This window comes from Apteryx rowi, unplaced genomic scaffold (assembly GCF_003343035.1).
Source record: "Apteryx rowi isolate R43461 unplaced genomic scaffold, aptRow1 scaffold_651, whole genome shotgun sequence".
Classification (NCBI taxonomy): domain Eukaryota; kingdom Metazoa; phylum Chordata; class Aves; order Apterygiformes; family Apterygidae; genus Apteryx; species Apteryx rowi.
Window position 1 is genome coordinate 81,395 of NW_020450929.1, and position 12,632 is coordinate 94,026.

Below are 12,632 nucleotides of genomic sequence, written 5' to 3' on the forward strand. Positions count from 1 at the left end.
GTCTCCGTCGCCCAGCCGTCCTTGTCGTCGTCGCCGCCGCCGCCGTCGCCCCGCTCACTGGCCCCCGCGGGCTGCCGCAGCAGCAGTTCCAACGCCTCCACCACCCGCTCCACTTCCACGCCCGCCGCCATCTTGCTGTGCTGCGGCGGCGCGCCCGCCGCCATCTTGGGGGCCGCGGCCGAGGGGGAGGGAGGGGCGCGGCGGGGCCCGCCGCCATCTTGGGAGGGGCGACGCCGCGGGGAGGAGTGGTGTGGAGCTCGCCGCCATCTTGAGAGTCCGTGGGTGGGGAGGAGCCTGGTCGAGCCCGCCGCCATCTTGGGGGGAGCGCGGCGGGTGCCCGCCGCCATTTTGGGAGGGTCGGGCCCGCTCCCCTGACGCTCTGGGGTGAAGGGCTGGCGCCATCTTGGGCCATGGCCTGACTGCATCCATCGCCCTCCCCACGCGGGCCATGGCTGCTCACTCCTTGTCCCCACAGCCTGGGGTGTGCTCAGAGCTCACCGGGGATGAGATCACACAAACTGTCCATCCTCCCTCTTCCGGCTGGTGTGTGCTGTGGGTCCTACCGCAGTGGTGCGGGCAGGCCGCCCCCTCGCCTCCCTCCTGCCCCTGCGCAGCGCTGCAGCACCCCGGGCCCGGCCTCCCCCGCACTGCTAGCAGCAGTCTCACCCACTACAGGCTTGGGTTTGTCTTCTTTGCAGCAGGGCACGCTTAGGACACAGCTGTCCCCTGACCAGCCTAGCCAGCTCCCTCTTGCCCGTCGGGGTGGCTAAATGACAGGCTTGCGGTGTGGGTGTCTCTGATCCCACCGGTCACAGGTGCCAACAGTACCAACCACGCCAGCAAGCCAGGTATTTCAGGAAAAAATCCCTGCCTATCAGCATTTCTTCCTGCAGACAGAGGCGAGGAATAACCCGCCCGCGCTGACCGGAGCAATCGCTACCAAATCTCAGCAGCGGGTGGCAGCAGATGGGGCTGCGATGCCTGGGGAGATGCAGCCACCAGGGACACGGGGCTCCTCCACGCCAAGGCTTGTCCGGGCTGTGAGGCTCCAGCCTGTATCCAGCAGAAGTCAGCGACTTCGGGAAAGGAGAAGCCAGCAGTCTTGTCGGTGAAAGGACAGCCCAAACACCTAGCACTATCACAATCAGCATGTGGGGAAGGTGGGCAAGGCAGGGAGTTACAGCCTGCTCTTAGTGCCATGGCCAGACACTAATTTAGGGATAAACAGATAACAACGGCATTGCAAAGCTTGTACATTAGCACCTTGCGTGTCTAGCACTGCCACCAGGATGCCTTTGCCTACCTCCTAGGCTGCTGCATGTGGAAAAGCACGCAGGCACTGTGGGGCATGTAATTTGGGGGTTTTATTTCCTTACAAGGCAAGGCTGTTAAAGGGAGGTCAGAGCAATTACCAGCGTTGGGCAAACATCCGTGATCTGTCTCTTACTCACTGCCTTGCTGCTGCTGCTGTTTCACTTCGCCTGTGTGGGTCAGCAGGGCAGGGCACGGTGCCAGTCACTGAGCACACAGGGTGCAGCCGCCACGATAAGACACCGCACCACAAAGCCCTGTTTTTATGCAGTCTTCCGCACCTTCTTCCTGGAAGGATTCGGGAGCAAGCTAAAACCATGCCCCAGCTATTTGCTCCATCCAGCCCTCCTCGCAGTCCCTGGTGCTGAGAACACGCGTGCCTGGGCATTGCTCTGTCTCCCTCCCACCCACCTGCATGGCTGGATGAGCCCTTTACTCTTGCTGGTAGAGGCCACTGCAAGGGAAGGGTTGTTCAACCACAGCCTCTCTAGGGCTCCAGAGCATGGACAGGGGTGGTGAAACTAGCAGAGCTAAGCACACAAGAAAAGGGCTCTTGGTTTTCTTAAAACAATTTATTCTTTCAATTTTATATAAAAACAGATGATCAAATTAACACTAGACCATTGCTGGTCTAATCTGCATCAACCCCTTTTCCCATAATAAGAAGTACAAAATATAATGACAGTTAAACACAGTTTAGAATTGCAGTAAAGCCACTGGATTTTCAAAAGCGTCTATTATCAGCTGCACAATTACACATTTCACAACACAGAAGGAAATAATATTGTAATCTGGTATACAGAAAAATAGAAATCTGCCTGTAACTCCCATATCAAATATAATTCTCTATCATACATCCCGTAACGAGAATGGCGCATCATTAGGCTGCGTATTATGGATCACCTCTCCCCACTGCAGCACACGCACGAGCAGTCTCACACAAAGGCACAATGTCCGGCTGCACTGGGACCGTCACACTTCCCTGGCGCGCACCCCGGCAGGCCGAGCGTGGCCAGTCACCAGCGCAGCGGCAATTTCGGGACCTGAAATGGGGGCTGGGAGCCCCACGGGGCAGGAAGGCCGGCGCAGCCCACGGGCCAGCCGCTGCAGCGGAAGGGAAATGAGTAAAACGATGTGGAGAGCAAGTTTGTGCACACGAACGCGTGGGGCGAGGCCGCGTCTTCTACGTCCGAGCCGGGAGGACGCCGGGCTGATGTCAGGGCAGGTCCCAAAGCAAAGCCTGGTGCAACCACGATTTCGTGAGGCTGAGTGCGTCCCCCAGCTGGAGACCCTGGGCCACCACGGGGACCACTGCGGGGACCACCGTGGGGACCACCGGGGTGGGAGGCAGCGGCTGGAAGTTCCCAGATCCCCCTCCAGCCCTGCTAACCCACCACCCTGAGCTTTCCCTGCACTGAAGAAGGGGGACGCAGATGACAGGTCCGAGGGGTGTCCGAGGGAATTTCAGCCGCCCGCCCTGCAGCCGGGGCAGGGCAGGCGTGCCGGCCTGAGTCCGAGGGGCTGAAATGACATGAGCTGTGGCGGCCGCCCGGGCCGGGGGCGGCGGGGGGGCTCTAGTCGTCCTCCTCGCCGCCGCCGTAGAGGTCCGCCAGCTTCTTGAAGCGGCCGCCCCACTCGTTGAGGTAGTCGTAGTCCTGGTCGCGGTCGGAGGCGGAGGAGTTGAGGGAGCTGAGCGAGGTGGCCTCCGAGCCGCTGCCCTCGTAGTCGAACACCAGCAGCGAGTCGTAGGGGGGGGCCGTGGGGTCCGTGTCGGCCGCCTTCAGGTTCTGGGGGCGGAGAGGGGCGACGTGGGCTGGGGCCCGGCGTGGCCGTGGGCACGGGGGGGCTGCGGGCACGGGGGCTCACCTCGTCGATGAAGTTGCCGATCTCATTGGGGTTGGCGGGCCGGGGCCGGTACTGGGGGGCTGCCATAAGCGGGGGTTCCACATCGTTGCGGATGACCTCAGGGCGGGCGTCCAGCCCACGATGCAGCTGGCTCAGGTCATAGTCCTGCGCGGGGATGCGGCGGGGGGACGTGAGGGGATGACAGGCCACCAGCGAGACCCTCCCCGGGCAGGGGAGGTTGGGGCCACCGCCAAGGCAGGCAGGGAGCCGGGGGGACGAGCAGGTCCATGGGGACCTCGCGCACCCTGAACACCCATCACGGCCGTGGCAGAGGGAGCAACAGGGCACAGCCCGCAACGCGCCTGACCCACCTGGTCCTCCTCACCGCCGCCCTCCTCGTCGTAGTGGTACACGTTGTCCCGCATGTCGTCCTCGGGCGGCAGCAGCGGCTCCTTCACCACCTTCCTCCTCTTGACGAAGAGCAGCAGCAGCAGCAGCAGGACTGTGGGGAGCAGGCCAGCGGCGTCAGGGTGGTCCCGTCCCCATCCCCGTCCCCTCCGGCCCATCTCCCGCCACTCCATACTCACTCAGCAGTGCCAGGATGCCCCCCAGGATGCCCAGGATGGCGGGGACGCCCAGCCCGCCGGCGACGTACGCCCGCCGCTCGCAGTTCTTGGCCGCCCCTTCGCACTCGCACACCTGGGCTTTGACCAAGGTCACCTGCGCCTTGCCCTGCCCGTCCGTCAGCTTCAGGAAGATGCTGTACTCCCCCGGCTCCAGCTCTTTCACCAGCTTGAGGACCAGCCCGTCTGAGGCAGGAGAGACGGGGCTGGGAGCCAGGCCCAGGGTCCCGGGGTGGGGGACACCCTTGGTGCCGAGCTCCCCGGGATGCCCCTACCTAGCGCTTGCTCTTCCAGCTGGGACCTGCCCTTGTTCGGCATGTCCCCATGGCACCTACCTTGGCCAGTCAACCTGACGGTCCAGTTGGTGCCGGAGCCATGCTCCAGCCCCGCCTGGAAGGGGTAGGTGTTGGGCGGCAGGTCCTTATCCACGATGGTCAGCATCTGCTCCTCGGGCTGCCGGTTGCAGATGTCGAAGAAACGGGGCTCTGGCGTAGGCCCGTTGTCGTTCACGTCCTGCAGGACGAGGAGCAGCGTCCCCGTGCCGGTGGCGTCCGGCGCCCCTGCGGAGAGCAGGCTTCAGCGGGGCCCCTGGGCAGGACGGCAGCCCCGGGGGTGTCTGGGAGCCCCCACGCCTGGCGGGACGTGCCCCGCGGTGCAAGGGAGGGCGCGCGCCTTACCGTTGTCCACGGCCAGCACGATGGCCTTGTAGGTGCTGTTCAGGGTGTGCGCCGACTCCCGGTCCAGGGCCCGGGTGGTGCTGACGATGCCGGTCTCAGGGTTGATGGCCAGCCACCCCGCGGGGTCATTGCCCATCCGGTACCTGGGGTGAGCGCGGGGTGAGCGAGGGGGACTTGGCCCCACCGTCCCCCCTCCGGCAGCCGGGACGGACTCGTGGCGCAGCAGGAGCAGCCCAGCCCATGGGCACCCATGCTGCTCCGGCGCCGGGCCCACAGCCCTGCATGCCGGGGCGCATTGGCTTTCCCCCTGCCTGGGAACAGCGCAACCCCCAGCTGGTGCGCAGAGTCCCCATACTCACGTGATTTTCTGCCTCTGATCCTTGTCCGGGTCCTGGGCCGTGTAAGACGTGACCTCCTGCCCCACCGGCAAATCCTCCGACACCTCCACCCTCTTGACAGGGGGCATGAAGATGGGGGCTTCATTCACGTCTCTGACTATCACCAAGACGTTGGCCGTGGAGGTGGGGAGGGACACGGTCAACGGGACTTCGTTGCTCACCCCCACCACAAGCTCATACCGGTTCTTCACCTCATAATCCAGGCCCTGGGTGAGACAGGAGAGAAGCACTGGTGTTACCCTGGATCCTACAGAGAGGACATCTATCCCAGGGCAGCCATGCGGTGGCACAACCCACCTTGGCAGTTCTGAGGATGCCATCATTGGTTTTGGGGTCGGTGGTGATGCTGAAGTCATAGTCCTGGTCCCCGCTCTTGATGTAGTAGACAGCTCGCCAGGCAGGGGACCCCTGCACGTCCAGGTCCTTCACCTTCAGCCGGGCCACTACCACCCCTGCCTTATTCTCCTCCACCGTCCCCTCGTACTGCAAAAGAAGAGACAGGCCCGGTCACCTGTGTGGTCCCAGGTGCCCGTGGCGGTGGGGTTTGTGCCCTGGTGGCCCAGGGAGCCAGGTGCCCCATAGTCCCCGCAGGAGCCAGCGTGGGTAGATGGGACAGGTACCATGGTGGGGTCGAAGATGGGAGTGTTGTCGTTGGCGTCAGTGACTTCGATAATGGCCGTAGCCGTGGTGGTCAGGCCCTTGCCCTCCTGGTCCGCTGCCTGGATGATCAGCGTGTAGTTGGGAGTGCTCTGCAAGCCAAAATCAGCGTGGTTAGGGCAGGGATGAGTGCAGCCTGTCCCCACAGACCCTTCTCTGTGCCGGTCTCGCCTGCCTGCTCTTCCACCCTTCTCTGGCCATGGCTGTCCCTGCTGGCGTGCTTTCCAACATCCCCTGGCTGGGGTCCCTCTGCAACATCCCCAGCGCAGACCCCCGCTGGACTCGGGGCCCCAGACACCCCCAAAGCAGGGGATGGTGACACAGTGATAATGTGTCCCCAAACTGACCATATCCCAGAGCTCCAGTGTCCCCCAGCTCCCTGCAGCAAACCCCACTGCCTCCCCAGGTGTGCCGCATGGAGCTGCCATGCAGGCCCACGGGACACGGTGTGGGCGCCCACCTCCCTGTCCAGCCCCGTGGCGATGACGCTGATAATGCCCTTCTCTGGGTCGATGGTGAACATCTGGTGCGGTGGCTCCTGGCTGAGGATGGAGTAGTTGATGATGCCGTTGTCCACGTTCACCCCGTCATCTGCATCTGTGGCATTCACCGTCATCACGGAGGTACCTGGGCGCAGGGACAAGCAGAAGAGGTTTCACTTGCAGGGCAAACCCTGCCAGGTGTCTGCACAGCTCCAGCTCACATCTCCACATGTCCTGCCCAGCTGGGCTGCAGGGCCCCACATCTCACCAGTCCCCACTGCGCAGCCCACGTACCCGGCTTCGCGCCCTCCTCAATGTAGCCGACGAAGACCTGCTGGGTGAACACAGGCCGGTTGTCGTTCTGGTCCGTCACCGTGATGACGATCTCCATGGGGTCCTCCACGGGCTGCCCGTTGGCCGACACGGCATGGGAGAAGAGCTGCAAGGCGCGTGGTCAGAGCCGCGGCCGGGACCCGGGGCCGCGTCCCGCCCCGGCACCCCGGCACCCGACTCACGATGTATCTGCTGATATCCTCCCTGTCCAGCGGCTTCGTCACCTCCAGCCACCCCGTCTCTCGCTCGATGGTGAAGACGCCCACGGGGGGGCTGTCCGCCCCCTGCCCCGTGATGCTGTAGAAAACCTTGGTCTCCTTGTCCTTGTTGGATTTGATCTGGCGGCGGGCGGAGGGGGCGGTTAGAGGGGCTCCCTGCTCCGAGACGCCGCTCCGCGCGGAGCAGCCAAGGGCCGTGCGGGGAGCGAGGTGCCACATACCTGCACCAGCTTCTTGGGGAAGGGCCCCCGCTCGTTCTCCGGGCAGTTGATGGGCGGGATGACCCAATCCCTCTTCTGCCTCCGGAGGCCGTGGCCGGGCTCGGGGAAGGCCAGCACTCTGGGCGCCGCATCCTGCGGGGAGAGGAGCTCGTCTCAGGGCCGCGGCGCGTGCAGGAGGGCAGAGAGCCTGGAGGCGCCCGCTGCACCCAGCCCTGCGCCCGCGGGGCCTTGCCGAGCCGTTTGCGCCCTCTTCCCCGGGACAGGGCAGGGCGAGGGGCGCCCTGGGAGCAGGGCTGGGGCGGCGCTTTACCGGGGGGTGCTGGTGGTGGCGGTGCCGCCTCCGTCTGCTGAGGGTAACCTGGGCCGAGTGCTTCCTGCCCGCCGCGTCCCAGGCGTGGACGGAGAAGGCAATTTCACGCCTGTGCAGCTGCAGGGGCCGTTTCACCGAGACGACGCCGTCCGCGCGCACCCGGAAGCGCGTGTCATCCGCGATGAACGCTGCCCGCTGCTGCCCGGCACAGTCCGTGAATCTCACTGCGGAGGGGAGAGCGGGTGGGCAGGGAGCCCCGCCGAGGCCGAGCACCCCACGGTGCAGCGCCACGCATGGTGCGTCGCTGCCGTGCCTGCGGCAGGACTGAGCGCAGCGCAGCCCGGCCGTGCCGTGGCGTCCCTGCCTGCCCACGGCCACGGGGCGCTCTGCGCACTGCATCCCTGCGGCACATCCCCGCGCACGGCGCATCCCTGCCCTTTCGGCACATCCCCGCGCATCCCTGTTGTGCGGCATCGTGCACGGCACATCCCTGTGCACAGCACATCCCCGCTGCGTGGCACCAGGCACAGCAGATCCCTGCGCGCAGCACATCCCCGCTCTATCACACCATGCCCGGCACGTCCCTGGGCACGGCCCGTCTTCATGCATGGCCACACCACATGTGGCACCTCGCGGCCGTGCCCCCAGCAGCGGGCAGAGGGTGCTGGTGCTCCGGCTCCTTTTCAAATAAAAACAAGGCCACCTTCCCTGGCACCTGTGCTGGCACCCAGCCACGCCAGCGGTCGGCCAGGGCCAGGGCTGCCCTGTGGGTGCCGGGCCAGACCCACGTGGCTGCGCTGCAGGCGGGTGGCTGGGGACCGCGTGGGGGTCACCGCACAGCGGGGGCAGCCCAGGGACACGTCACCCTGCACGGAGGGGACGGGAGAGCGGGCGACAGGCACCAGGGGCTCCCTGGGGACACCAGATCCCCGACGGGCCAGGGCGGATGAAGCCCCTGCGCCCGCTGCGCCGGGTCTGGCGTTCGCCGTACCCCGGCTCCGCTCAGCTCCGCGGGGCGCAGGCACCCGCGCGCCCCAGCAGCACTTCCCAGCCGGAGACGCCCGTGCCGGCGCTCGGCCGGCGTCACATGAGGCAGGGACGCGCTGCCCGCGGCTCCCCGAACAAACGCCCTTTGTCCGGCCGTGCTTCGCTCGAGCCGCCCAGCGCGGCGGGGGGGCTGCCCCGCCGGCACGGCCCGCACGGCCCCGGCACCCCGCGCCTGCCGCCTGCAGCACCCTGTGCAACCGTGCCGTCGCTGCCGGGGCCTGTCCCGCCGGCGCGGCACCACGCGGCGACGTCAGCCGCCCGGCAGCCCAGGAATGCGGCGACAGGCGCGGGGACGGGAACGGGGACGGGGCAAGCCGCCCCTGCCGCGGTGCCCCGGCCCCTGCCGGCCCCCGGGGCAGGGCAGAGCTGGCCAGGCCAGGGGTCCCCGGGGCAGGGGGAGCCCACAGGCAGCGAGAGCACCGTGCTCAGCACCCGGCCCTGAACCGGCTGCATGCAGCGAGAGCACCGTGCTCAGCACCTGGCACCCAGCACCACACTGGCTGCATGCAGCGAGTGCACAGTGCTCAGCACCCAGCACCCGGCCCCACACCAGCTGCATGCAGCGAGTGCACAGTGCTCAGCATCCGGCCCCACACCAGCTGCACACAACAAGCGCACAGTGCTCAGCACCCAGCACCACACCGGCTGCATGCAGCAAGCACACAGTGCTCAGCACCCACGACCTGGCCCAGCACCAGCTGGCTGCGGTGAGCACGCAGCGTGCAGCGCCCGCGCGGCCCCCCCTTCCCGCCCTGGCCGTGTGCACAACCTGTTTTTCCAGCTCCTCGCTGGAAGAAAACTCTCTGGCAGCCCAACGCCCGCGGGGGCGCGGGGCCCGCCGCAGCAGCACCGCCCCGGCGGGGCGCGGAGAGCGCGGGGGCTTCAGCACCGGGGCGATGAGGTGTGCAACCACCCGTTCCCGGTTCCCCACGCTTTGCCCACGACCCACGGGGCTTGGATAGCCAAAACCCACCAACCCCCCTGCCTGGGCTGTGCCAGGACAGGGCTTCCCCCGGCCCACAGGCAGCAATGCCCGACCCATGCCCACCATCCCGGGCCAGCACTGCGCTCCCCTGCGTGGGAGACAGGGGCACGGGGACGTGGGCCCTGGGCAAAGCACCGCGTGCTTCCCGCTTCCGCCGGCGGCACGGCCAAGGGCACCTTGCCGGGGCCAGGCTGAGCCACTCGCGTGGCCGGACACCACCGCCCCGGGCGTCTGTGTGCTGCCTCCGCCGCCCGGCCCCGCTGCCCAGGGTTGCGCAAGGTCCAGCGCGCCGCGCCGGGGTGCCAAGGTGCGCCGAGCAGGTTGCACCCGGCTGACGTCACCCTGAGTTTCGCCCTGACTTCAGACTTTCGAGGTTTCACCCGCCCGGGGCTGACTCAGGAGCGGGCGCAGCCGGGAGCGCTCCCAAGGCCGGCGGGAGCTTTCCTGGGGCCCTGAACCCCGAAGGCGGCCGCAACGCTGCGGCACGGCACGGCATGATGCGGGCAGCAGCGCTGGCACCCGCCGGGCACTAATGCACTGGGCAGCTTTTACTGCCTGCATTAACGCAGGGGAAATTGCCTCTTCCTGCGCCAGGCCTTTGCGGCGGCTCCGCAGAGCCCTGGGCCCGTGGGAAAGCCCTGGGGGAGGCTGCGAGCCAAGGACGCGCCTGGCCGGCCGCGCCAGCCGCGCTCAGCGCAGCTCGTTGCACCCACCGAGAAGGGCCGGGGAAGGCCCCCGGCCGCGTCCCCAGTGCAGGTGTTTGCCTGAGCCGGGCCAATCCGGACCTGTCTGAGGGAAAACACGATGCTCAGCTAATCAGCCTAATTACAGGCCAGCTCGTCAGCCCACCCCGCCGGCCAGGCCTTTGAAGCACCGGGCAGCACGGAGGGCTCGCTGTCCGCCGGCGGCACCGCCGGGCACTGCTGCAGCCGCAGGAGCTTTCCCTCCTCGCCTCCCACGTGCCTCTCCTGGAAGCGCCAGTGCCGGGAAGTGGGGACTTTCCGGCTGGCCGCGGCTCTGGGACGCGGGCCAGCTCGGCAGGGCACGATGGGGCCACGTGGCCGCAGGTTGCCTGGTATCGGGCACAGCCCTGACCGACACGGACCGCTCGAGCCGAGAGGCTTCGTTAATGATCAGCCACAAAGCTGACGAGCCTGGAATGCGCTAGGCACGGTGCAGGGTCCGGCCCCAGCACCAAGCCCCAGCCACCCACGCCGAGGGCACTTGGGGAGCCCCCGCAGTGTGCCGGGCAAGGCTTCGCACCCCCCTGGTGCCACCGTCAACCATTACCCGTAGCAAACCCACCGGCACACGGCGCTGCGCGGCCGCCCCACAGCTCCCGGGGCCCCCAGCGCCCGACGGCACACGGCCTCGGTGCCGGGAGGGGAAGAGCCTCGGGGTCTTTAAAGACGCTCGCGTGCAGGGGCTGACGCGAGCGCACCCACCGCCCCGGCAAGCCCCGGGCGCCCGCCCTGCCGGAACAGGTATTTCGTGTCGGCACAGCCGGGATGCCGACATCTCCGCAGCCTCCCACGCACGCCGGGGCAGGGCCGGGGGGCTGCGGGGAGCCACGCGGCCACACCGCCGCGCGGGGCAGCGACCACGTCGCCGCGGCTCTGGGGGCGGCCAAACGCAGGGTTCGCCCCCGCGAAACCCGAGCGGCCGCCAGGAGCGGAGCTCGGCGCTGCACCGCCGCGGGAGCCCCACGGCGCAAGTCCCGGCACAGCCCCACGCCCAGGCCTGCCCGCCCCGACAGGTCTGCGGCGCCTGAGTCAGCGCCCGCCGCCCCGGCGCTCCCGGGGAAAGGGCAGCCGCCTGGTTTCTGGGCGCCTTAACGCTTGCGTGCCGGCGGAGCACCCGGCGCCCGCGCTCCCCCGGCACGGCTGGCTTTGTCCCCATTGCCACCGCGGAGCCGTGCATTGCCACCGCGCAAGCGTCCGGACACACAGCCATGGCTCTGTCCCCATTGCTGCCATGGAGCCACGCACAGCCGTGCTCTGCCACCATCGGCACCGCGCGAGCATCCGGACACGCAGCCACAGCTCTGTCCCCATCGCTGCCGTGGAGCCACGCGCAGCTGTGCGTTGCCACTGCTGGCGCTGCACTGGGCACCCGAACACGCAGCCACGGCTCTGTGCCCCTCACCGCCCTCGGAGCCAAGCATGGAGTCCATCTGCATGGCCACGGCTCCGTGCCCCTTGCCACCCACGGAGCTGTGCATGGAGTCCATCTGCATGGCCACGGCTCCGTGCTGCTCACCACCTTTGGAGCCACGGACAGAGCCCATCCGCATGGCCATGGCTCCGTGCCGCTCACCGCCCCCGGAGCCATGAACAGAGCCCATCCGCATGGCTACGGCTCCGTGCTCCCGCCGGCCCGTCCTCGCGCCTTACCTTGGCCCAGCGTCCTGCCCACCTCCACGCTGTCCCGGGGCACGGTGAAGGCGAAGGTCCGGGCGGTGAAGCCGGGCTGGCAGGGTCCTGCCTCGTCGCACCGCCAGCTCCCGGCCTGCCGCGAAGGAGAGGGGTATCAGCCCTCGCCCGCTGCCCCTCACCTGCCGCCCGTCCCGTCCTGTCCCATCCCGTCCCATCCCCGGACCCCTCACCTGGAGCAGCAGCAGCAGCAGCAGGAGGCTCAGCGGGGCCGGGCAGCCCCGCCGCGACCCCATGGTGCGGGCTGAGCTCGCCGGGGGGGGGGACCGGGACCGGGGGTCGCTGGGGGCCGGCGGCGGAGCGGGAGCGGGATCCGGAGCGGGAGCCGGTGGCGGAGCGGAGCGGAGCGCTGCAGCCCCGGAGCGGCAGGTGGGTCCGGTGCCGGCCCGCCCCGTCCCGCCCCGCAGGTGCCGGCCCCGACGGGAGGCGGCGCCGCCCCGCCCCGGCCCCCCCGGCGCGGTGCTCGGCGCTGCACCGCCGCGGTGCGGGTCCGGGCGCTTCGCGAGGTCCCTGGGTGCCCTCGGAGGGCTTTGGGACGCGCCGGGTGCCCCGGGAGCGGGGTGAGAGCTCTCCGAGGGCTTGCGGGGGCCCGCGAGGTCTGGGGGGAGGTTGGGTGGCCCAAGGACGCCTGGGCAGGTTTGCAGGTGTCCTGTGAAACCTGCGGGTGCCCTGGGAAGTTTGTGGGTGCTTTTCAAGGTCCCGGGGTGCTTTGGGAGTCAGCCGGGTGCCCTGGGAGGTCTGTGGGGCTCTTCAAGGTCTGCGGGTACCCTGGGAGGTTTGTGGGTTCCTTGGGAGGTCCAAGGATGCCCCGGCTGGTTCATGGGTATCATGAGAAATCCTGGGAGATCCATGGGGCCCCGGGAGGTCTGAGGGCACTTTTAGTGGTCCAAAGATGCCCCAAGAGGACCATGGGGACCTAGGGAGGCTGGTGGGTACCCCGGAAGGTCCATGGACGCACTAGGAAATCCATGAGTGCCTTAGCAGGTCCATGGGGCCCTGGTGGGGCTGAGGGCACTTTTGGTGGTCCAAGGATGCCCCGGGAGGTTGTGGGCACCCTGGAAAGCCCTGGGAGGGTGGTGGGAGCAGGCTGTGC

At 67.9% G+C, this 12,632-nt stretch overlaps 2 protein-coding genes across 2 annotated transcripts in view; both read right to left on the reverse strand.

Annotated features, from left to right (window-relative positions):
* The window catches only part of TANGO6 (transport and golgi organization 6 homolog), a 42,270-nt gene extending 42,106 nt beyond the window's left edge, over positions 1 to 164 (reverse strand). Inside the window, exon 1 of the mRNA XM_026084835.1 lies at positions 12 to 164. Within this exon, the coding sequence (XP_025940620.1) occupies positions 12 to 164 (153 nt within the window). The remainder of the gene's footprint in view (positions 1 to 11) is intronic.
* Positions 165 to 2,885: 2,721 nt separating this feature from the next.
* The window catches only part of CDH1 (cadherin 1), a 14,109-nt gene continuing 4,362 nt past the window's right edge, over positions 2,886 to 12,632 (reverse strand). Inside the window, exons 11-25 of the mRNA XM_026084836.1 lie at positions 11,501 to 11,615; positions 7,027 to 7,299; positions 6,766 to 6,881; positions 6,509 to 6,664; positions 6,288 to 6,432; positions 5,972 to 6,138; positions 5,475 to 5,603; positions 5,108 to 5,337; positions 4,816 to 5,061; positions 4,457 to 4,599; positions 4,129 to 4,339; positions 3,744 to 3,985; positions 3,528 to 3,658; positions 3,178 to 3,321; positions 2,886 to 3,098 (exon numbers count right to left, since the gene is read on the reverse strand). Coding sequence (XP_025940621.1) covers positions 2,886 to 3,098; positions 3,178 to 3,321; positions 3,528 to 3,658; positions 3,744 to 3,985; positions 4,129 to 4,339; positions 4,457 to 4,599; positions 4,816 to 5,061; positions 5,108 to 5,337; positions 5,475 to 5,603; positions 5,972 to 6,138; positions 6,288 to 6,432; positions 6,509 to 6,664; positions 6,766 to 6,881; positions 7,027 to 7,299; positions 11,501 to 11,615 — 2,661 coding nt within the window. The remainder of the gene's footprint in view (positions 3,099 to 3,177; positions 3,322 to 3,527; positions 3,659 to 3,743; positions 3,986 to 4,128; positions 4,340 to 4,456; positions 4,600 to 4,815; positions 5,062 to 5,107; positions 5,338 to 5,474; positions 5,604 to 5,971; positions 6,139 to 6,287; positions 6,433 to 6,508; positions 6,665 to 6,765; positions 6,882 to 7,026; positions 7,300 to 11,500; positions 11,616 to 12,632) is intronic.